Consider the following 14,938-nt stretch of genomic DNA (forward strand, 5'->3'; position numbering starts at 1 on the left):
TTGTGTGAGAGTGTTTGTATATATATATATATATATATATATATATATATATATATATATATATATATATATATATATATATATATATATATATATAACTTTATATATAATATAATATATATATAATATTATAATTTAGTAAATACGTGTAGCGGAAAGTTATTTTGGTTTGCGCCCGTCTCGGTGTGACAGCGTTAATATGAACTTTTTGCAGTATCTTTTTATATAACCTCTCAAATAGTTTACACGCGATCGATTCTTCAAATCAAGTATTGTCGATAAGTCATTTTTTTTTCATTATTCAAGATTTCTTTATAAATAGGGTATTTCAGCGCGGAGAAACTGTTTCCCTGGGAGGAACTCATAAATTCGGCTTTCTGTCCAAACAAAGCATACATCGTTTAAACGAGACTTGAACACACTAACAGAAAATCGAGCGGCCAAATGCTGGATGATAAAGAACTGACTTGTAACCCAAATAAGCAATCACAAACCAGGGTCATGGAAAGGAACTTCCACGTATATGTATATGGCGTTCTCACTTTGTTGAACATTGATTTTCGAGTACATACCACGAATCTTTACTGATGAGCATTTTGTCTTTCACATCGAGCAATGGGTTGGATCTATCGCAATTATTTCATGTATTGCTTCACAGTATGATAATACCCCTGGGTTTTGTCATCAGGGTTGCACTTCAGAACTGTTATTTACACAGCTTCTCATCGCTTACTTTACCGGTGATTGCTTATGTGAACCTTTGTTTTTTTCTTCCTCTCTTACTAGTTTTTCATATATATAATTATCGCAATAATTAATGTACATTTCTAAAAATATATTTTCCAATAATATGAAAGCGTTTTAATTTTATCTTAATTTTTCCATTGTGGGTAGCGAAGAATTAATCTTGCCTGTTGAGTTTGTATGTGTGTTTTTGTGTGTATATATATATTGGTTGTGGGGATAAAATATAGGATGACGAACCTCTTGCCTTTTCACGCAATTCATGGCCGTTACCTCTAGAGTAGATTTACATCGCATTTTTTCATAGGAGATCAAAACATAGTGGATATAAAAAGCTGCCAATTGAATGTTGCTTTATTCTGCACAGTCCGCAAGTAAGTGCTTCGACTTATTCTCCTCCAGACATAATATGTTTCTCTCGCGATACTTATTCCTTGTATCCAGGTTACAACATCATCAATTATTAGCTTCGCATACCAGGTTCAACATTATAAATCCTGCATTGATAATTCTTCATCAGTTTGCAATGTGCCGCGCCAATTTTTTTTCTATTTAACAGAGGTTAGTTTTGCTCAGCTTGGTTTTTGTTTGAACATTAATTTTTCTTTTATTTATTCCATATTTTAACATATACATTTTCTTTGTATTATTTTGCTGATATTAAATTCTCTACTGCTGTTTAAAAATGGATCAAAACCGCAAAATTCAAAATTCGATGGGATAATTTCCTTAGTTCTCATTTATGTTGCTTCCTTTCATTTATTTATTTTTTGTTGAATAAATGATCGAATGTTTCATCCTACAATGTCTGTCGTCACCACAAAAGCTCTTGTTTTTAACATTGTTTTGTTCTATTAGGTGTATTAAGATTCCTTGAAGACATATGATTCATATCGGCTTTTACGTTTGGGATTGTTCTGTCTCGTATCGTTTGCTTCTGCCTCCGGCATGTGTATTTGGTCCACGCAACTGTCTTTTGTATATTGTAAAGTTAATTGCTGTTCTTTTTTTTCTAATAATAAATATCAACAACGGTGCGCCCGCGTTACACGCAAGCGTTCACCAAGAATGACAGCGTAATAGCAATAACCATACTTCCTTATTACACACGTGTTTCCCAGAAAACTAAAAAATAAGAAATATTTTACACATCAGGCGTTTCGGGCGCATGTGAAGTTCACTAATATCTCACTCACAATTTGCGGATATTGTTTTGTCTTATTGAAAACGAGTATTACTTTGCACCTTTGCACACGTGTGTTGCAATTCAAATTTTGACGTTTCAACAGCGTTGAGTTTCGCACGCTCATCGTGTTTCGTATCACCGTTGTGTTTGCTGGTTAAAATGTTGTTTACTCTCTAATCACTCTGCCACGTGCTTGTTGCATCTAGTTTGTTTGTTTTTTTCTTCTTCTTTTGTTATCAATTTTGTTACTTAACTGTAATAATTTATCAAGAATAGTTTATGTGTTGTCCTGCTCTCACTAGACAGCGCACTTATGTACCTAACTTGCCTATGGAAGAACGTTGTTTTCATTCATCTCAATTAATCAGAATATATAATCTTTTTTCATTAATGATTTATGTCTTTTTCTGTTGCTTGTTAAATTATCTTACATTCGCTCGGTAAGTGGATATGTTTATTTTTGCTTTCCTACTACTGCTCGCCTTCCAAGTAACAATATTATATTAAGTTGTGAGTATTTACTATAGAACTAAGGTAAAACGGTGGATATTGTCATAATACAGAGGGCATTTAGTTAATAATTCGAATGTTAAGGAACACTACACTACCATGATTTATCGAAAGATAAAAAATACATCAACAAACTGTTCGAACGTCAAAATATGTTTCAGTGATGGTGTAATACCCCATACTGAACTGATGCTAAACATGCTTTTACTCAGTACGGGTTCGGCAGGCTAGTTCTAAAAACAACTCACTATCACTAAACTCGCAGGGATGTGTGAGAGGATAGTACAAATGAAAAGAAACGTTCTACCATTAAACCTACGGTCGGAGAATGTTTCCGTTTCACCAACGAAATTCCGTTCCATTTAGTGCGGATCATTCTTCAGAAAATGCAATTTCATACAAACTTACACTCTTCTGACCGCGTGGGTGGAAGAACGGGAAGAGAAGCGAACCGGGGAAAAATTCATTCCACTATCCTGTTGGTCATGAGAAGATCAATCCAACACACTTGTACTTTACTTTTTAAGCCAGTCAGGTGGAACAAAACAATGTACGGACAAAACAGACAAGCAATCGATACTAAGAGACAGAGGAAGGTGCTAAATATGCTCTCGGAATTGTACATTCTGAGTATATGGTATCTACTGAACGAACGCACGACCAGCGCCTCTCTACGGGTGATCGGAAGGATCCGGAGATTCATCTCATATTTAGAATAACAAATTAAACGATTGCTTAAGTTAGAAGCGAGAGTTTGACCAACGAATAAAAAAAACATGCAAGAAGCTAGCTAAAAACCAACCAATAAAAAAATCTGGCGAGCGTCTAATTATTTGGCGTCAATAGCTTTTTTTTGAACAATGTTTATTTTTCTTTACCTTGTATGTGTGTTGAAATTACTTTATGAAAAAATAGCAATCAAAAATAAATAATTATGCATACGAGTTTACAACAGACATAGAGTAAGTATCATTTATTGTAATCACGGTCTGAGAATTCTCGCCGTGGTCAGGTCAGTACCGGTCAGAATGCGTGACTTGCTAGGAAGAATCACAGCATTGATGTACCCATTGTTTGACGAGTTTGGGAAAAGATCGACAAGAAAGTCGATGATTGATCGATATACCGAGAGCTTAACACTTCGGTACGACATTAGACCAAAGTTAAGATGGAGATTTCGTGGTCTGATGATTTGTAGGATCCAAATGCTGTATGGCAATTGTTGGGCGAAGATGATCGTAAACGTGGATGATACTACAATTCTACTATAAAAAATGATTCCATTCAAACTTCGAGTAATCGAAACTGTGGAGTACGGGATGTACACGATAAATTTTGAGATACGCGACCATCTGCTTAATTACTTAACGGCGACAGATTGATTATCGACCCCTTTACCGAATTTAGAAAACGTTTCCGTGCGTTTCGAACGTTTTTTTATTCATTTTGGCTTGACAGCATGACCTGATCCGTAATATTTCTCCAACTAAGTCGGTTCATGGCCATTTTCTCAAATTTCGCAAGCACCCAGTGTTCACCAGGTTTTGCTCCACTTGGTCTAGCCATCTGCTCGCTGCACGATAATTACCCGACATTCTTGCAACATGTTCTGCCCAGCGTATCATTCCAGCTTCGACCACTTTATGGATACCAGGTTCACAGCCAACTGGCTTGAGCTCGACGTTAATTCTTCGCTTCCATATGCAGTCCGCACACCGCCGAAGATGGTTCTAAACACATGTCGTTCAGACTTCAAGTGTTCACAGATCCTCTTCGAGAATCTGCCAGTACTCGGTAAGTCTGTTCGATCTCGAGTGTCTGTAGAGGCCATAGCAGACACGACCCCCATTGATAATGCGTCTCCGGATCTTGCGGCTGGTACCATTGTCAGACATTACCATTGAGCCAAGGTTGACATATTGACTCACTATCTCGAACTCATAGCCGTCGATCACCGCACTACTGCTTAATCGGGCCCTATTGTGCTTGGATCGGGTACGCATTAATTCTCATTTCAATTCTCTCTGCTTCGCGCATGATGCTAATGTAATGTCCTGGCGACAATATTCACGTCATCAGTGAAGCAAATGAATTAACTGGATCAGTTAGAAGCCGCGCCACGCAAGTTAAACGCCGCTCGTCTCATAACGCCTCCTTCTAATGCAATGGTGAAGAGCAGGCAAGAGAGACCATCACCGTGCCGAAGCCCTCTGTGGAGCTCGAATGGGTCAGATAATATCCGTAGATTTGATCAACTTCACGGGAAAACCGTTTTCGTCCCTGATTCTCCATTACTCTTTTTGTGTTTTTCAATCAAATGCGGCTTTGGAGTCTATGAAGAGGATGCGTAAGGACTCTGTTCTCACGATACTTATGGAGAATCTATCGCAAAGTGATGATTTCATCAGTAGTAGATCGAGTAGACACTGAAGCCGGCTTGATAACTTCCCACGAGTCTGTTCATTAGTGCCGATAGACGAAGGAAGATAATTAGGGAAAACACTTTGTAGGCAGCATTCAGGTGAACATAAGAAATTTTTCTCAGTCCAGTTTGTCGCCATTCTTGAAGATAGGGCGAATAACCCCATCTAAATTGTCGGAGGAGGACATTGTGGGTTGCCGCAAAAATCCAAAAATGTCATGCTGTTTTCGTTCAATATACCAGGCAAAGTTCACCCGTTTCGACTCTTGTGTTACACTCATTATGACGGATATGGTGTTGAGTTTCAACAGAAGAGAATTCATCCGACACTGGGAAAAATCTAATTCCTTCATTCGTGAATAAATTTTGATAATTTATGGCACTGCTCTGGAGTATTGATTGACCACAACCTTAGCTCCCAGCGCCACTTAAATGAAGTTAAGAAGAACTGTCATACATACTCAAAACAATCTACAAACCCAAATCTGGACTAGGGCGAATGATTGGAGGTTCCCAACTGTTCAAGTGGAAAACGGTATTAGAAAAAACTTCCGAGCTGGGAGGTGCTCGGTAGCCCTGCAACAGCCTTTTATGGTTCTTGGTTTTGGGGTAAGTGACAGACTAGTCGATATCTGCCAAATGTTCTCAGCTGAAGTAACCGAAATCTACGTGGCAGCTACGATCCCGTCAATAAAGCCGCTGCCGGCGTGTGCCATGGACGCCATCGGTGCAGCCAAGTCAAGACACCAATTGATACAGGCAACCAGGAAGTACATATTGCCTCACATCGTCCTCATTTGGATTCCTGGACACAGTGGCGTCGCGTGCAACGAATCGGACGACCAGCTGACTCGCAGAAAGAAGTCAATTTTGCGGAAAGGTGATGATTCCATCACCAGGTTCGAAGACTTCGAGGCAATGAGGGAGCAACGAGTACTTTCCAGACTAAGGACTGCACACTATTCGATTACGCGCGGCTTCAATAGGTCCCCTTTCCACCAACTCTGTGCATTATCCACAACTTCATCGAGCATTTCTTGTGTGTCTACTCGAAGAACGAGGACCTGAGAAATATGTACGGATTCAGCGGGAGTGTACGGGACGTTTTCTGAGATGATCTGCCGAGATTTGAAATACTATTTTGTCACTTGCAAAATCCAAATTATTTTAGCAAATTTGACAAATCAACAGTAGATCAACTACGAATATCCTTGTACCTTCCCCTTTATAATGATCTTTTGAGCTACTCCTCACGATGCTCATTCTTTGTGTGGACACCGACTGGACAACATCGTTGCTGGACGAGCTGGACGGCGAGGGATCGAGTGCCTTTCTCAAGGCAAGAGGGTGGAGATGGTAGCGCTGGAGTAGAGTAGAGTAGAGTTTTCAAAGGGCCTTTCTCAAGTCTAGAGACGAATGAACTGAAAAAGTTTAAAGTCTCTATAATACAATAACTTCCTTCCTTCCTCACGGTGCAGATTCCTCCTCACTGACTTGGTGCTATGGCTCGTGGACATCGTTGCTATTCAACCAACAAGAAGTCGAGCGAGCCCGAAGGAACAACAAACGAAAAAAGTGTTTCAATCTTGAAAATGATTTTTTTTCTTATCTATGTTAAATTCAATAACGCGAGTGAAATTTTCAATTCACTGTGAACAACATAAACAACGCTTTAATGACAAAATGTTCTGAAAGCGTATCTCAATGAAAAATTTAATTGATTTTACGCTGTTATCAGATTTGAAGTACTGTAACAGGTGATCGAGTATCTTTGTAAAGTACTGTAACAGGTAGAAAATTGCTTCGCAATTTTTCTGCGGCAGCGAATGAAATCGTACACTTGATCGAGCACCGACATGTTTATGCTGAATCTGGAGAGTTTCTGGAGGTTTGAGTTCTTCAGGCCTCGTACGAAATTTCTCGTAAGATAATGTGTATGAATCCCGTGTATGTATGAATGTGTATAACCCGTGTCGGGCACACGTACAAAACATTGGAGGCTACAATATCCTAATTATGACAACAAATTGTAATACTAACCTCGAGTCAACCGCGAGTAATCGGTTACATATTACTAACATAGCTTATAAGGAATATTGTCAAAATATTATACCCCCGGCCCCGTCAGGCTAACGCCATATGAGCCTTAACAAAAATGTATATATTTTCAAAAAAAATGTGTATGAAATGTTGTAGTTGTGGGTATGTTATTAAGAACAACTAATATAATTCCAAAATATGCGGCTACCCGAAGAATATCATTCTATACCACAATTCGAATAAATTATTATGCTCGAATGATACGACCAGGGCCTTGCAATTTCACTTCAATTGACTCATCGTCAATCTACAATGAGCCTTTCAATTTCATGCAAACTCAGAATATCACTTCACCTTTGTACAGTTTCGTTTCAAATTCATTTCTTTCATTCTTCACACTAAAGCGAAATTATCAAATCGTATAATGAAAAGTTCTGATATCGAATGAAAGTATTTTATTTCGAATGAAAATTTCTTGGCACTCGAACGTATTCACTGAAAGTAATGAAAATGACGAAAAGAATGTGCAGCATGCCAGCAGGCGTAATCATTTGGGAGAACTGGTTGTAAGACTAATATGCCATTATGTGCCTCTTTTAAATTCTTTTTTTTTATAAAACGGTGAGCGAAAATCCAGTTTGGAAAAATTAAATCAAATGAAGCTTTCAATTGAAAGCAGTGATCGTCCTTTCACATGTCAAACTGAAAGTGATGACATATAGCCTCTTCAAATGATTATGAATAGACCAATTTCTATTGTCAAGTGGAAGCGTCGGTTTTCACTGAAAACGAAGTTAAAGAATCGATGTTGAAGCATGCGTAGTGAATACACACAATCGAAATTAAAATTGGCTGAAGAGAAAGGAAAAAGTAAAAACGTCTTTTCCATTTTCAGTTTCGAAATTGTCAAGCCCTGGATACGATTAATGAATCGACAATACAATACTAGAGTTGATGAAGATTACCATCTGTGAAAATGTTTAAGCCTACACAAGAATATATACAAACACACAATTAACAACAAATGACACGTAACATGCAAGACAAAAAAAAAGATTAAACGAAAGAAGTAACCTCCGGAGGTAACGAATATTAGCTCCGAAGTAGAACTGTTTTCTTCGCAGTAAAATCTGAAAAATAAAACAGCAGAAAATGACTTGTCCGCAAACCACACTCTCGTCGCTCTTCAATATCTGCTTGCTATTTCTAGGTTAAAAACTTATACATAAATTAAGATCCACAAAACTTAAAACAATCACATCAAGTGTAATCCTATAGAATACTGTCTATCGCCGACATTGGAAACTACCATAAATCGGGTGAACTCATACAACTACAACTAAATTTTACTTTAAAAAAAAACGTATAAGTCTACAATAAAACATAAAATAAAATAAAGGCAGTCTTGTATAAAATTGCAGTACACAAGTTTTCCCCTGCACGAACCCACCCTTCTTCCACAGCATGGTTCTTCTTGTTGTTCACCGGGTGGCGGGTGGTAAAGTGCCAAGGGTCCTTGTGTGTCTTTCATTATGTGCTGTTCAAATTCAATTCACTCCGGGTTCGCCCGGGTCTTCTGGGTGGGCTTATCACTTACGCAATTATCACGCTGTTTCCGTTGATCCCATGGAAATCTCTCTGTGCCAGCCACACAAAAGCAAACCCCTTTTGTGGCACCACGGAAGTGCCCGCAATGCGATGGTGCAGTGAGGGGAGAGAGAGAGAACGTGAGACTTAGAGAGACATAGAATATAGAAGCGCGCAATGCTGAGTCAAACCAGTCTCGTGCAAATGTGCATCATGTGCACTTAGCAGTGCGCCTCTGGGAACAATCTGGAAGGTTAGGAGATGGAAGAAAATAGAGTCAAATTTGTCGTACCAAATTTATCTCCACCGGGTTTTCACTCGATTGCGCCGCTACTGCTGTTACGATTTGTACTTGCTCGTTATAAGGAGGTATTAGAGGGACGTCAGGATTAATGATCCACTCCCCATGGTCACTAGAAGGTGCGCTAAGATAGTAAATCCAAATTGGAGCTGAGCAATGATGCATGTGAAACGAATTGGTTAGTTATATAATGTGAGTCTTTGGACCTTACGAGCCAATATATGATTGATGAAGCATTTTTCTAACGAGCCTTACAACGATAGTCGACAGAATGACCAGAAAAAAATCGGATCAATTTCAACATTTAGAAAAGCTGAATAAATAACCACGAGGTGGTTTGCTGAACTCGTCAATGCAAATCGAGAAACTGACCAATGAATTAGATCCCAGGTATTGCACGAAAGAAACGAGACATGTTTAGAACAGCAGTGGTAAGTGGCAATGACAGTGATTCAATGATTGATGTGATTCGAATACCAAAACAATGATTATAGTAACAAAGGAGCTACTAACAGTGGCTAAAATATACAGAAACATGATCAACGTCAGTTTGAAACATGGAAACGATGTGGGATTAGCTGAAATGTCGCCAATGAGGTGACGGTACGACCATGTTGGATGACTCTACTTTCGATACCTTCTCCATTTGTGGTGCGATAAGATGAGAACGCCACACGTTAGTCAACCATGTTAGTAGTAGAAAGTTAGTAGCGCGAAGCTTTAGTTTATGCACAAAGAAAGAAAAACACAGAAAGGCGTGGGACTTTTTGCTCGTTTTATTTTCACTATTTAAGGAAGTTTTAAGTATGTCGTTAAAACATAGCCTATGTAAGTACACTAAAAACTAAACATAAATTAGGTAAAAGCCGTGGTGTTATTATACTTATCAGTTTCAGTGCTAAATAAAACTCAGTTGTTTGTTTATGCTATACACAATTCACTCAAATTATACACAAAACTATACGAATAAGCAAATGACATGGCCATTGTGAAATTGTATCGTTCAAATTGGATTCTGATGTATATAGGTACACATAATATTATTAATTCATGCAATCCATTCTGAACGAAGTGTTATTTAGTAGTGAATGACCGCGTGTGTGTATGTGTGTGTACTGATGAAAATGAAGGCACCTAAAAAGTAAATAATTTACATGTTTGAACGTAAACACACAAATACACCAAACCATCACATGTAGGCTATAGAATGAGACTATGGAAAATCGTTCCGGTTGTTCTTCATTAGTTGTACTATATTTCAGCTACATGCTTCAACGAAATACTGAGATAATTAGATGCTCGCTGCAGTTTGTAACCGTAGACTAGTCGAAAAAAATCGAAAGGGAAATTTTGAGGTGGGCTAGTCTACTAAAGTCTCTGGGCTAATCCAATTAATACAAAATGATACGTGTATTGTATGAGCCATTTTGTAACAGAAAAAATGGACGCAAAATATCAATAGATTGATCGCAATGCTACGATGAAAGTAAAAAGAGACTAAGAAGGGCTTTTAACACGAGATCTATAACTTAACGAAACAACTACAAAAACGTACATAATAATTAGGGGTTTGGCGGTTATATTACAGCCATATCTCGCTGTAGCTTCGAATAAAACTATCATTATAATGAGTGTTGCATCTCTTTCTCTCTCTGTTTCTCTGTTTTTATAATTACTATAAGCTATTCATCATGGTGCCGTTCACCAAACAACCGCTGTAATCGTATTACATCCCATCCCACCATATCTTTACACACCCATAGTGTTCCAGTTATTCCACTGCATACTACCGTATATCATCAAATCGCTACTAGAAACAAATAGTGAGAAGGAAACGAACTATACTTGGCGGTAGATGCTACCAGAAAGATGATAGGTTTTTAAGTAGCGTTTGTTTTTTGGAATGGACAAGAGCAATTTGTTTACAAACAACTATTATGTAGGGTTAAATTATTGTAACAATACGAAAAAAAAATTTAAAATCGAGTTATTTCTGCTATTTCAGAAGCTTAGTATTGATTTCACGGTTTTGTACAGACTATCTGACATTGTTTTTTTTATTTCGATATGTAACGTGTCTTTTCTTGCTGACAAACGTTAGACTAAGATCGTGGTTTGTCTAATTTCTGACGCTAAAATTTGCTTCACTTTTGCAAAGTGTTACTTCTGTCCCATACATAAAAAACAGTGAACCAATATTGTTAAACATGTCTTTCGTAGTTGCTCGGTGAGAAAGCACTAAGAACATATTAAAAGGGGGGAAGTAGAAAATTATACATACATTCCCATGCCATACATCGAACCCCAGTCCACGCCCTGGAAGCCGGACATGTCGACATTGGCCAGGCTGTAACCCTGATAGGGATTACCGGCGGTTGTCAGCCCAGTGGGAACCAGCTGATGAGTAGCTCCCGGAGCGGCTTGCTGAGGTTGACCAGTACCCATGGCTCCAGTGGCAGATTGGGCAGTGGCTCCCGCCATCGACTGCGCGTGGTGATGTTGTTGGCTAGCGGCGGCTTGCGCACTGTAAGCGTTCGCTTGTGGGTTACCTGCATTTGCAGCCGCAGCCGCTGCATTAGCTGCATGGGCGGCAGCTGACGGCATTGGGTACGGCGCGTATCTGTTGGAGATTTAATCAAATTTATTCAAAAGATCTTCTTTACTAGCCCACCAAGAACGACGAATGTCATTCCAACTCGACTGGTCATTGGCAGCATCATCTCGGATTGCAGGAAACTTTGTGGGTGTAAGGATATTGGTCATTTCAGCCACTTTGCATACTTGAAATCTCCAAAAAAGAATTAGACTACTTTTCGAAAAAGATCGAATCAAACTTCGGACACTATTTATAAAAAAATCAAATTTCGGACAGATTGAATTCAAATTTCGGACAGTTTATTTTGTAATTTTTTGAACGAAAATTACATTACACTTGATTATATTTTATAGTCAAATACGAAACACTTACGAAGCAATCACAGTAACCTGATAACGATGATGAGAACTGATGAAGCACGCGAGAAATTTAAATATTGATGAAGGGTTAAATTCGACGTGCTCACGCTAAGCAAACGTCAAACACAAACGATAATGAGTGGATTTTGAATTTTGGATGGATTTTTTCCTACTGTTTAATAATTCAAATATAATTCTCAAATGAAGTGATAGTGAAACCAAGGGATTACTCTAAAGAATCAATTGTGATATTAATTTTATAGTTATATCATCAGTGCATTAGACATTTCAAGATATTAGAAAAAAGTGTCCGAAATATGATGTTGTCCGAAATACGATTCAGAACGGTAACTCAAAAACTATAATAGCTACGAAATTTTAATCAATGAATGAAAGTAGGAAATTGTAGAATTTTTCATAAAAAATACCAATGGATGTAACTCATCTAACGGTACCCATGTAAGCTTCCGCATCAATCCACTGGAAGCTTTCGTGAACATTCAAATTAGCACTGTTGCTTTTGTCAAACAATGCGGTCTCTTTGATATGGTGAAATATTCTCTATCAATCTATCCAATTATCATCGATAATTCATTTTAAACCCTCTCGTTACGAGCGTCGTCTGTAGACGACATCCGCACGACGACCTGTGTCTACGAGTGTCGTCTATAGACGACTTCAGGGTTATACTGCACATCGATCACACCAGTGCGATATGCATACTTTTCGGCGCAGTGCTCCGTACAGGGGTAGCACTTCGGCGGAGCACACTGCCGTAATGAAAGGGTTAACTAGGCTCCGATCAGATCTGCAGTAGAATAGAGTAATAGTGGTTTAGTGGGCGAACGAGAACGTTCTACACTAGTTTCACAATTATAATTACGCGGATTTTTGTGCGGGCACCCGCTTATAAACCGATTTTAATAGTCTTTTTCAAATCTATTTTTGAGCTATTGAAACAAGTTTATCGGGTCAATAATTAGCAAGCATATGCAGGTCGGACTCAATTATCCGGAATGTTGATTTTATTTTCACTCCGAATAACCGAATTTTCAGGATAAACGAATCATAAAAAAACTTGAACGGAGGAGTTAACGCCAAAGTTTGAGTCTTCCGAAAACCATCAAATCACCCAAGGGGAGAGTGCATGAAATCGGAATTTTGAAAAAAAAAGATGATGCCAAATGTCTTTAAACTTCATTAAACGTCGAGATCTACTGTCATCTCGATTTGTTCTGTCATCTAAATTCAGAAATACGATTTTTAATAATATCCCTTGGGTATATTGCTGTTTTCAAAAAACTGAAACTGTGATGGCTGTGTGATACTAGTAAATAAAGTCCGATTGAGCTGAAATTTTGCATAGGGTATTTTTTCACAGGAATCAACATTTTGCAAGAAGTCCTTTCGGAAATTCGAAGTCACTTTTTTCCCATACATTCATTGGCACTATAATGTACATAATATGCAACAAAGCAAAAATTAAAAATTAACATTTCTCTCTAAAATATTTTTACGTAATTCTCGCAACAGAAACTGTCTTTCCAATGGCAATCTGTTTTTCTTAGTCCAAATAATAACTTTTTCGATTCCAATGTCGATTTCCCCAGACTTCTTGATTTAGATGTTTGTGTTAGGGAAACCGTGTACCGCTGTTACTCTGGTTGCTTCTTTTGGTCGGTAATATATGAGGAGCATAATTCGAGCCAATCAAAACATATCAAATTGAATGTGTTTAACGCCTTTAGACAATCTTCGACATTTCATAATAATTAAATTGTTTATCTAAAGAAAAATAAAATAAAATTTTATTCATTGTGATAGATGCGTAGAAATATTTCCTATCGATTGATGCAAACATCTTTGCGATCTATTAAGAAATGCTCGAATTATAAGCCTTTCATCTTTCATTTTTTCCTACTTGTTCAGTGTTTAGATTATCATTTTATCCCTCATATATTCCTACTAGACGTAGTCCTACGACACGATTAACACATTGCGGACGCTCACAAGGTTTCTCGTGTTTTGCGTTCCGTCTGTTACGAATGGATCATGAAATAACCCATGTTTTCTACACTTGAAGGTTAAATCCTTGGTTTGTCAAGAATCTAACAAGGCCTACCGATGGCTCGCCTTCGTCTCATCCATATCAAAGGAAACGATCTTATTCGTGGAATAAAACAAATGAAGCGTTCAAATTTGCACCGAAACGACCACACGACTTAATGTGTCTAGAGGCGAATGAACTGAAAAGTTTAAACCCTCTTAAAGCCAAAAAGAAGAAGAAGAAGACTTAATGTGTTAAGAAAAAAAAACTTTGTCCCTTTTAAAAAAGTAGTCAGTTTGTTTTTGGAGATTTCAATTATGCAAAGTAGTTTAAATGACCAATTTCTCTACACCCACAACGTTCAACTGCAATATGAGATGGTGCTGCCAACTCCTAACACGATTTGGCAAGGTATCACACACTAACCTGAAACTGTGCAGCGTGGGTGGATATGTAGTGAACATCTTTCCGAAGCCATTCTGGACCTGCATCGCTGCTGCTGCTGCTTGGGCCTGTGCATGGGCATGCGCTTGCACCATCAACGGATTGGCCAACTGACTTACCAACGGAGAAGTGCCGGCAGCAGCAGCTGCTGCCTGTGCCGCTCCAACGAGACGAGCTGTGGTTGGTGTCGCAATGGGTAGACCTAGATTTCCCAAAATAATTCTCTTCTGCAGCAATTGCTGGGCAGTAGGTGTGACAGCTTCCTTTGGTTGAGCTTTTTTGCATTCCACCTTCTTGTTTTTGATGGTGTGAAAGTGAATCTCGCACACCCGATCCACCACATCCTCGTGTTCGAACGTCACAAACCCGAACCCACGGTGGCGTTTGGTTTGCTGATCCATGAGCATTACCGTCTCTTCGACTTTCCCAAACTGGCTGAAGTACTGTTTAACTTCCTCGGCCGAAGTGTCTTGTGAAACGCCTCCCACGAAAATTTTCTTCGTCTTGTTCGACTGAGTTTTCGGTCGATTCTTTGGCGTTGCATGTTTGGGATCGATTTTTTTCCCATCCAGTGTGTGGATTGGCACTTTGAGAACATTGTCTACGCTGTTCGGTTCCTGGAATGTGATGAATCCAAAACCTCTGCTCCGCTGGGGGAAGAAATTTGATTGAATTGGGATTGTAGTGGGATATTGGACAGGG

The 14,938-nt window shown here is 38.6% G+C and overlaps 2 protein-coding genes across 5 annotated transcripts in view; one reads left to right on the plus strand and one right to left on the minus strand.

Moving 5' to 3' along the window:
• Positions 1–14,938, plus strand: part of LOC129778009 (uncharacterized) — a 74,849-nt gene that overhangs the window by 19,316 nt on the left and 40,595 nt on the right. The window lies entirely within an intron of this gene.
• LOC129778007 (RNA-binding protein Musashi homolog 2) overlaps positions 22–14,938 on the minus strand; it is a 113,865-nt gene continuing 98,948 nt past the window's right edge. For all 4 annotated transcript variants that reach the window (XM_055784634.1, XM_055784633.1, XM_055784635.1 and 1 more), the window contains 3 exons: positions 14,219–14,886; positions 11,072–11,410; positions 22–8,735 (listed from right to left, as the gene is read on the minus strand). In XM_055784634.1, the coding sequence (XP_055640609.1) occupies positions 8,711–8,735; positions 11,072–11,410; positions 14,219–14,886 (1,032 nt within the window). In that variant the 3' untranslated portion in view covers positions 22–8,710. The remainder of the gene's footprint in view (positions 8,736–11,071; positions 11,411–14,218; positions 14,887–14,938) is intronic.

Source organism: Toxorhynchites rutilus, chromosome 3 (genome assembly GCF_029784135.1).
Source record: "Toxorhynchites rutilus septentrionalis strain SRP chromosome 3, ASM2978413v1, whole genome shotgun sequence".
NCBI lineage: Eukaryota > Metazoa > Arthropoda > Insecta > Diptera > Culicidae > Toxorhynchites > Toxorhynchites rutilus.